This window comes from Prosopis cineraria, unplaced genomic scaffold (assembly GCF_029017545.1).
Source record: "Prosopis cineraria cultivar Desert tree isolate PC_DT_omini unplaced genomic scaffold, ASM2901754v1 PC357, whole genome shotgun sequence".
Taxonomy (NCBI): domain Eukaryota; kingdom Viridiplantae; phylum Streptophyta; class Magnoliopsida; order Fabales; family Fabaceae; genus Prosopis; species Prosopis cineraria.
In genome coordinates this window covers 43,977-53,360 of record NW_026555684.1, presented here as the reverse complement: position 1 = coordinate 53,360, position 9,384 = coordinate 43,977, and the positions used below count along the sequence as shown (strand labels likewise).

At 32.3% G+C, this 9,384-nt stretch overlaps 1 protein-coding gene across 1 annotated transcript; it reads right to left on the bottom strand.

Annotated features, from left to right (window-relative positions):
- Positions 1-4,672: 4,672 nt before the first annotated feature.
- LOC129296574 (putative invertase inhibitor) lies at positions 4,673-5,542 on the bottom strand. The gene has a single exon (XM_054935154.1). It carries the CDS (start codon positions 5,514-5,516, stop codon positions 4,953-4,955), a length of 564 nt encoding a protein of 187 aa, XP_054791129.1. The 5' UTR covers positions 5,517-5,542; the 3' UTR covers positions 4,673-4,952.
- Positions 5,543-9,384: the final 3,842 nt, after the last annotated feature.

The following is a 9,384-nucleotide window of genomic DNA, read 5'->3' as shown; positions in this document are numbered from 1 at the left end:
ATAAAAGCCTGATATCTACCAAAAAAACACCTAATGTCATGGACCTCGCACCAATATACCAATATGTATTCTTCTAACACTTGAAGCAAGACCAGGCTTCAAAGCGAGATACAGAAATTAATAACATTTGCTCCAAAAGATGTATATTCCAACTTCCAAGATGCCTTAAAACGATTAGCATCATTCTAGCATTCACTCAGTCAATCTTAGGTTTAAAACCCATTTGCTTTCAATCAAAATCCAGACTAATGCAGGAGTGCATATAAAAACCATTAAAAAAAATAACTACTATAATAACAAGAATAATGGAGAAAAAATCATATAAAGCGTCACAAACATCATATCTTCCGAACTCCACTATTGTGCACGGGATAAATCTTTGAAATCAAATAGAAAATATGAATTGGAGAAGAAACAAGATAAACATCAAATTGACTTTGAGTAGTTAAATTGTTATATCCTTCACCTCTTATTCAAAGAAAGTAAACTTTGTTCACTAAGAATGTAATATAATTCAAAAATTTTATTCAATTATTGACTATTTGACGATAAGATTCTAAAATGATGATACTACATCTTACCACAACTGCAACGAACAGTTCGATCTTCAGATACATAGTTTTGGATAGAAAATCAATACCAATTGTAGCCTGTATCGCAAATAGAAAAATAAGTTTTAGTGCTAGAGAAAGATAAAATTGTAAGCATCTAAAAGAGGGAAATGCAAATAGTGTAAACCTACATGGATCCACATTAGAAGGGAAACAATATGGAAATGGTTAATTAAAGTATTAAACCATACTAATACATAAACAAACTAAGCTGAAAACATGTAAAATACATTTTAATTGATAGGATGAATTATTGTGTGGTGAATATAGACGAAATGACAAAACTAGAGTAACAAACTACAATTATAAGACAATCAAAATGTGCTCAGGAAATTTACTGCTAAAAGTTGAGAATTTGACCAACATTAGTTCAGGACTTCAAGATATGAGTTATGGAACTAAAATCAAGAGGTCATACTTTTCCCACTACTTTACACCATCTTGCCAGGAAGGCAATTATCCTGAAATTTTCATTTTGCTAGACTCTTTCATCCTAGGATTGAAATTAGACACAAGTTTCTATATCTTCAATATCAGGTTCATCAATAAAAATATTACATGCAACAAATTTTTGAAAGGCTCAGTCATGTGATGCTGAGCTTTAAAATTTATACTCTCTCATGCTTTTACCAGAAACTATTGTAGAAAATATATAAAAATTCTATCTTATTCCTCTGTTCTATCCCTCCACCCAAGCTCTCCTTGAGTTGCCTTATAAATGATCAGATATTTCACCTAGTTAATGTTCCTAGAAATTAGAAGAATATTCACTGGGTTAATGAACATAAAGAAGAATATCTCAAGTCACACAGATGTCTCCCATATTTCTGTCAACAATAGCAATGATCGAAATTAGCAGAACCATCGCAAAACTGAATAAACAGTCCCAGAGAAAAATCGTGATCTCTTTGAGCTGTCCAGAAAGTGAATCTAATACATGATCAACTATAACGTCGTTAGCATTAAGCAGGACACATAACATCGATGATACACAGCTGGGTGTCTCTACATTTCATTTTTACTCTGGAAGGCACAATCTCCGGGGGATAAATCACTGGCGTAATAATGTAGATTCACAATTTTCTTATCCCAATCATGCATCTATGTCTCATGATCAAACAAACACGGATTTGGAAAGTTCCATTGGAAGTCCCAAAATCATCAGATCACAGCTAAGAAAAAGGTAACGAGCAATTCTATTTTTGCATAGAAAAACCGGATCTGGTTGATATGACAAATACCTGATAAGTGGTATCAAATTTATCATACATGAAGCGGGTGATGATGCTGGTTTTCCCCACGGATTGATCTCCCAAGAACACCAGCTTATACTTCGCGAGAGCTGACACTGGCGCCATTTTACTGCTATCTAGAAATTAGGAGTGTGACTACACAGGGATGTGAATTCGCCGAGCAAGAACGCTAATTCCGAATCGTTTGTCTGGTCTGATCCCGGTAAGGGAGAACGGCGAGATTTGCTAATGCAAATGATCTCAGCGTAAAACAAAACAAAACAAAAACGCCAACGATACAACTATGAAGTCTTGTTTAGTGGGATTTGAGTAGAAGCAAACAAAAATTCATTGTGCGCCTTTTTTTTTTAATATTTTAAAGTGATAATATAATTTTTAATTCTTTTTCAATTATCAATTTTATTTTGTTAAAGTATACATTAAATTATTTAATTATTGAGTAAAGGTATAAATTTAACTACAAACTATTTTTGGAGAAACATTTAATAGCCTAAACTATCAGGTGATGCAAAATAAATCATAAATTTTAAAAAATAGAGCATTCAATAACCTACCATTAACTTTAACTGATTGACGACGTTATGTGAGACCTACAATAATACATGACATGACACGTCAGCATATTAAAAGTATAAATTTAGCTACAAATTATTTTTCGAGAAGCATTGTGTAGCTTCTATTATAAAAAAAGGACCATCAAATACCGTTCCCTTAATTTTGATCAAACACCGTTTATTTTCATATTTATGAGATCCATACAGCATTGAACTCTTCAATCTTCTTGCCTTCGTTCTCAATCTCAACTTGAGAAGAAGAGATTTAAAGAGTTCTTATCTGAAGAGGTTCACAATGATGACGCTAATAAAGTAAAAGAAATAATTCATGACTAAATTAAACTAAAATCAAGCTTCTCTCATGCATAGTAAAATCAAACTTCTATTTCATTGACATCGTTCTTATGAATATCTTTAGATAAGCACTCATTAAATCTCTTCTTCTAAAACTTATATTGAGAACGAAAGTAAAAAGATTGGAGATATTAATGCTTTGTGGGCCTCATAAATATGAAAATAAATCATGTTTGGTTAAAACTGAGGAAAATGTGTTGTATGATCTTTTTTTTATAGTAAAAACTACCCAATGCTTCTCAAAAAATAATTCATAATTAAATTTGCACATTTACCATGATAACGTGTTATGCCTATATTGTTCCATGTGTCATTATGGGCCTCACATAACGTTCATTAGCTGAAGTTAACGGTGGGTTACTGATACTCCATTTTTAAAAGTTTGTGATTTATTTTAACCATTTAATTTTATAAAATATTTGTTTAGTCTTTTAACTCTAAAAATGTTAATTTTGTTTTTAATATATTTTTATATTAAATTTTTAAATATTAATAAAATATTTTTAAATATTGATATATTAATTTTAATTTTTTTAAAATAATAATAATTGATACAAAAATTAATCATTTAAAATTAATGATATTAAGATTAAAGATTAAAAATACTTTATAAAATTAAAAGATTAAATTAAAAATTTATATAAAGTTTGATGATAAAAAGTATACTTTAATCATTTTATTCTCTACATCTTACTATATTTTATTAAGAATTTATAGCAACTGAGTTTATTGAATCATTAAGAAATTAAGAATTTATAGCAACTGAGTTTATTGAATCATTAAGAAATTATAAAGATTAACTTATTTTGAATCAATAAACTATGAGGAATAAATTAATCCAAATTAAAATTTAAAGACTCAATTGATGATTAAGAAAAAATTCAGGGGCAAAATTACTTTACTTCTATTTTAAAATTTAAAACGCACTGCAGTAATAGATCAAAAATCCAAATTTACAGAATGTGTCCCTACTCTCTGAGTTGTCACTTTTCGATTTCAGTTTGGTGGGGGGAAAACTTCATACAAATACCAGCTTTACTTTAACTTACAGATTAGAGATATAGGCTTTTTTTTTTTTTGGGGGGGGGGGGGGTCCATGTATTAACTTATATAGATTATAGTCTAAACACTAAAGATGGGGCGGAGCTACCACAGTGCAAAGTGAGATTATTAAATTATTTACAATATGATGAAAATTATAATTTCACTTTTAACTATAGACCCAAAAACATTTAAGATGCTAAATTTATTTTTTGTGCATTTCAGCCCTGGACATTTAAATTCGTGCAATATTTTCCCTATAATAAACTTTAACAGTGAGTTAAAAACAAATATACAATAAAGGACTTCAAAATTAAAAAAATTAAAAGAATAATAGAAAATGATATAAAAATTATAATTTTTTTTCCTTTTCTATGATTATTTTGGTAATTTTTTTATAATTTTTGACATCTTTTTTTTAATTTTTTAGTTAACTCACGGTTAAAGCATGACTTTAAATATTTAGAAGTCAAAATGCAAAAGACAAAAAACAAAAGAAACTAATTTAAGGTTTTAAATATTCTTAAACTTATAATTTAAGGTTTAAATTATCATTTTATCCTTTATGATAGATACCAACAAAAGTTGATTCATTTAATAAGGCTTTGCTTGAGATAGTTTGGTTCAAGTGTTATTTGAACTGAGAGTCATACCTTAATGCGCGAAAGTAACTTAACTCACCTGAATTTTTACAAAATTTCAATAAAAAATATTAATAAACAAAGATAATTTAAATTGCCATTACGAATATATCCTTTTTTTATAAATATCAGTACATGTTGGCATATGCGCGTGCACATTTTTTGGTCACCGATGAGTTTAGAGGTGGATCAATATGCAACACCGTGAGCCTTAATGCTTAGCCTCTTTATATGATGCTCTCCTATATATATTTGTTCGTGGAAGAATATATGCTTCCGCCTTCCAGTTCTCACATAGCATTCATGTGGGCATTTCTCTTCCAAATTTTCATTGGAGACTAATTCCTGCTACTACATCCAGATCTCCTGGTTGCCGGGCTTTTAATATAATAATAAAAGTTCGAATTATTAGTTATAATGATAAAACATTTAAGATATATTATCTAAGGAACAGGAAGACAGGAGCAGTGGGCAGAATCCTGAAGATTCATGGGGACTTTAAGAAGGTATTGCTGGGGTAGACAAGTGAACGATGCAAAGAGAAATCCCACATAACTGGAAGAGATTGTAATTCTCCTTCGTCAATGGAGACGCTTCACCTTTCTCTGCAAATCCTTCCTGGCACGTCGATGCGGCTTCCATGACGGAGCTCATCCACGTCTTGGTCGTCTCATAGTTCTCCGACAAGAAAGCTCCGATGGAATTCATGATCCTCCACGCAGCATCAGAGTACAGCTCCAAGCAGTCTCTCAAGCAAGCCCTCAACGCAAGCTCTTCATCATCACCATCCAAACTTGTGGTGTTCATCATCAGCTTTTCTATGGTGGACAGGGTGGTGGTTGCGTTCTCCAGAGCCAGCTCCATGGCGATCAAGGCTAGCCCTTGAAGATTCGCAGCATGGCTCACTGGAATCACCTGAAGAGACGTCGAGCATAAGCCGTAGTTCAAGATGATGGATCGGTTCTCACATTTTTTGCAGGTTTGATCGATCAAGTCTTCGGCGTTTATGGTAGAAACTGTAATGACAAAGAAGAGGAGGCAGAGAAACGAAGACTCAGACATTAATTCGTTAAAATGTTATACACTAGTTGAAGAGAGATTGTATGTGGTTCATGTGTGTGTGGGGTAAATATATACGAGCATGGGATTTGCAGCTAAGTGGGAAGCAGGACAAAAGGTTAAAAAATGGCAAGTGGGAAGGAAGTTTCCTGCTTGCTGGGTAGATTTTATTTCGTTATGATCTCTTATATATATATATATATATATATATGTATGTATGTATGTATTGACGAATGAGGAACAAGAGAGTGTTGTCCTGCTTTTCATGTATTGATGCTATATATGAAGATATATAGTACTGTCAAATTCTGAATTATTTATTGATGGGGTCTGCGCTTGGCGCTTTCATAGGAAGGGTTTTATAACCGAGAAGCTTCCTAGGAAGGTTGCATTCACAAACTTTCAATGGTTTTTATTGTGTATGTATTCATCAAACATGTAAGAAGTCTTATTAGTAACAGAATTTTTTTTTCCTTTTGAAATTTGTGTGTTTTTTAAGTTAGTCCTATTGTAGGAACCAAGAGGTTGAAGAAATTGACTTATTTTTAGATTTGGCTCTTTTGAAAGATATTATAATCAAAATAATAATCCGAAAAAGAATTAGGTTAGAGTTTTATTTGATTCAGATATTTGTAGAGGGAGAGGGGAGAGAAGAACGAATATTAAGAAGAGAGATATTCATTTTGGGATGAGTTTTCCTTTCAGCCACCGACCATTATTTATAATACAAGAAGCTACTATGAAATGACAAATTCCAATCGTCACAAATTCATCTCATTATGAATAGAATTATTGTAATGAGATATTCCATTTTAAAATGCAAAGATGAATTTTTTGATTTGAATTCAATCAAGAATTAATTCTCTATTAATTCCCTAGCCAAACCTTAGTAAATAATGACCTGATTTCCATCAGGAAATCGGTAATTCCAACACCTTTAGGAAATACTAAAAGTATATTTTGTTGTTTTGTGTTAAAGGAGAGACGTCTGTTTCCCATTCTTGAATTGGTCTTCACAGATAACAGAGGCCGTTACTGTGCTTATCTTGGTACTTGCTGAGTAAAAACCTTTCGTGTCATCCAAATCTTGAGAGAGAATCTGAGTAAAAATCAAAACAACCCTCCAAGTCTTGGCACAATCAGTAAACTTGTGATCCTTCAAGAGATTGGAAATGGTGAAAACAATGTCAGTTGCATTAAAATGTAAATGACCAATAATTCGCGTATGTGACGATTGATATTCTCAATGATACCTTTGTCTCTACTACTCCTTCCATTTCTTTGTATGAGGAAAAAAAAAAAAACCGTTTATGCACTCTCAGTGACTGGGTGTTTTGGATGTGTTGGCTCTTCATCTCAATGCACTTTTGGAGTCTCTTCTGTCATTGGGCCTATCTTTTAATTTGGGCTTTACTGAAAATAGTTTTGAATTTTTTCCCTCCTTCCAAGTTAGTCATTTGAGAAGACTAAAATCTTAAAAACATTCTTACGTGACTTGATCTGACCTAATCTTGCATGGTCATCTGTGACTTTATATTTAAAAAAAAAATCTAAAAAGCACGTTCTCAGTCTTCAGAGTTCAGACCTCCAAGCATCACCTCAAAGGGGGACAAAAATGAACCAACAAAAACTGCAGAGTGCACACGGGTTTCGACAGGAAAAAAAAAAAAAAAGGCTTAAAAGACCATATTTCATTTCCATATATGGGAACAGCGACTTCAAACTTCGCAATTTCATTATTTTATATGATTTGAGGAAATAGACAGATGGAACCTTGTACACATCATAGTATATGAAACATTGAAAGCCCAGAGAAAGATATTGCAGGATGTCGTTTCAAGAGTATTTGTGCATCTTAATAAAAGCCGAAGACATTGCGTTGAGTTTAAAGTATATCTTATTGTCATGTGTTAAAGGAGACTTTTCTTTTCCACTTTCGAGTTGGTCCTCACAGGCAGCACAGGCATCCATTGCTGCACTTATCTTTGTAGTTGCTGGGTTGAAATCTCTGGACTTGAAAGCAGCCAAGGCGTCATCCAAGTACGAAAGAGATTCTGAGTAATCATCAGAGCAATCTTTCAAGCATTTCTTGGCATAAGCACTGAACTTAGGATTTTTCAAAAGATTGGGAAATGTTGGAGACTATGGTAGTTGCATTGGACTTGGTTATCTGAATTGTCATGACTACAAGCTCCTGGAGTCTAGTGGGTGGACTCAGAGAGTTGGCCACAAGGGTCGCAACGCAGAAATTATAGTTGACGTTGGCGTCACATTTTGAAGCGTCTCTGCAAGACTCAGTAATGAGATGAGAGCCACTTGAGATAGTCAACAACACAGGCAAAATCAGTACGAGATAGATGGGGGCCATCAACTTCATTCTGTTATTGATAGTATTTTTTTTTTTTTCCTATGATTTTCTATGATCGTCAAAATCGAACTTACTCTAGAATATATTGACAGGAAATGGTGGCCGAGGGAACGTAATTGATTGGCCATATTTAATGGCATTAATGTTGGAATATTAGGTATGTTTGAGAGTTGAGAATGGAACAAGACAAAAGAGGACCATGGCTAGTAATGCTTAGAAGTGCGGCTAGTAATGGATACCATTACTCACCTAGATATGCTTTTCTTATCTCTTTTTTTTCTCTCTACATATTTTGGAAGTAAGATTTGATGTTGGAAGATGAGGATTTTTGAATTTAAGGCTACAGATCTAAAGCCACTAGTCTAAATGAAACTAATGAAAGTTATTTAAGTATCCTACACATAGTTTAAAAGTTTTTATAAAGTTGTAAGCTTAGGTCATCTACTTTAGACAAATCCTAAATCTCCAAAATATGATTTTGGATTGTTGGGTGTTATATTAATGATTATTTAAGTTAATGGAAGCTAAATGGAGTTAATGAAAGTTAATAAATCTAATGGTTATAATTAAGTGCAAGAGATTGGAATTTTGGGAAATTAATAGAAGTTGAATGAGTGCTTATAAATTAATCATCTTGTACATCATTCAAGCCTTGGTATAGCTTGTGAAGAACTTTTATTGAGGGGTAAACCTTTAACCTCTCAAAGGTTTAAGGTAATTGAGGAAAATTTAATTTATACATTTGTTTGTTAATTAGTTATAGTCATTTATAATTGAATAGAAGATATGAGTATGTTTTTGAATATATGAAAAAATGCAAATTGTGACATTGAGTTAATATTTAAAGATTTTATTGTGAAAAAGAATTTGATTGTGTGAAATTATTTCTTTTGCTTTGACATTTAAGCATAAATTGAAGAAAATATGGATTTGGGAAGTGATGAAATTGTGATGGGAGTATAGAAGAGTATGAGATTTAATGAATATGATATATGTACACCATATAAAGAACTTGATGAGTAATTGCATTTCTTATGTGTTAAACATGATTTCATTGTATGATAATATGATGTGAGGTTTTACATATAAGAAGAGGAGTAGATAATGGAAATTCATGTGGTAAGGCCGTTATTTGGAGTTCGATGACTTGCCTCTTTATTTTATTATCCCACTTATTCTTCGAGGGATTATCCCACTTATTCATCGAGAGATTTGAACCTAATTAGTTTTCATCGGTTTATAACAAGGCTAGATTAAGAGTACAATACCACATAATTATTAGTATCAGGGGAAACCATGACTCACAAATGAGTGTAGTAGCCTTGCAAAGCAACTCCTTAGAAGTGGAAGGCTTGGGTAGTCTGATGATAAGGACAAATCCCATTAAATAACCACCGATTTCATGTCGAAGGTATCAAGAGGATATAAGGTTGACATTGATCATGCATATCATTATATGGCCACATGGTTGTTATTTTTATGGTCTTGTACATTTTATAAAAG

What these genes read in the sequence shown, in the direction of transcription:
- LOC129296574 (XM_054935154.1), bottom strand. Translation starts at nt 5,516, where the DNA reads ATGTCTGAGTCTTCGTTTCTCTGCCTCCTCTTCTTTGTCATTACAGTT.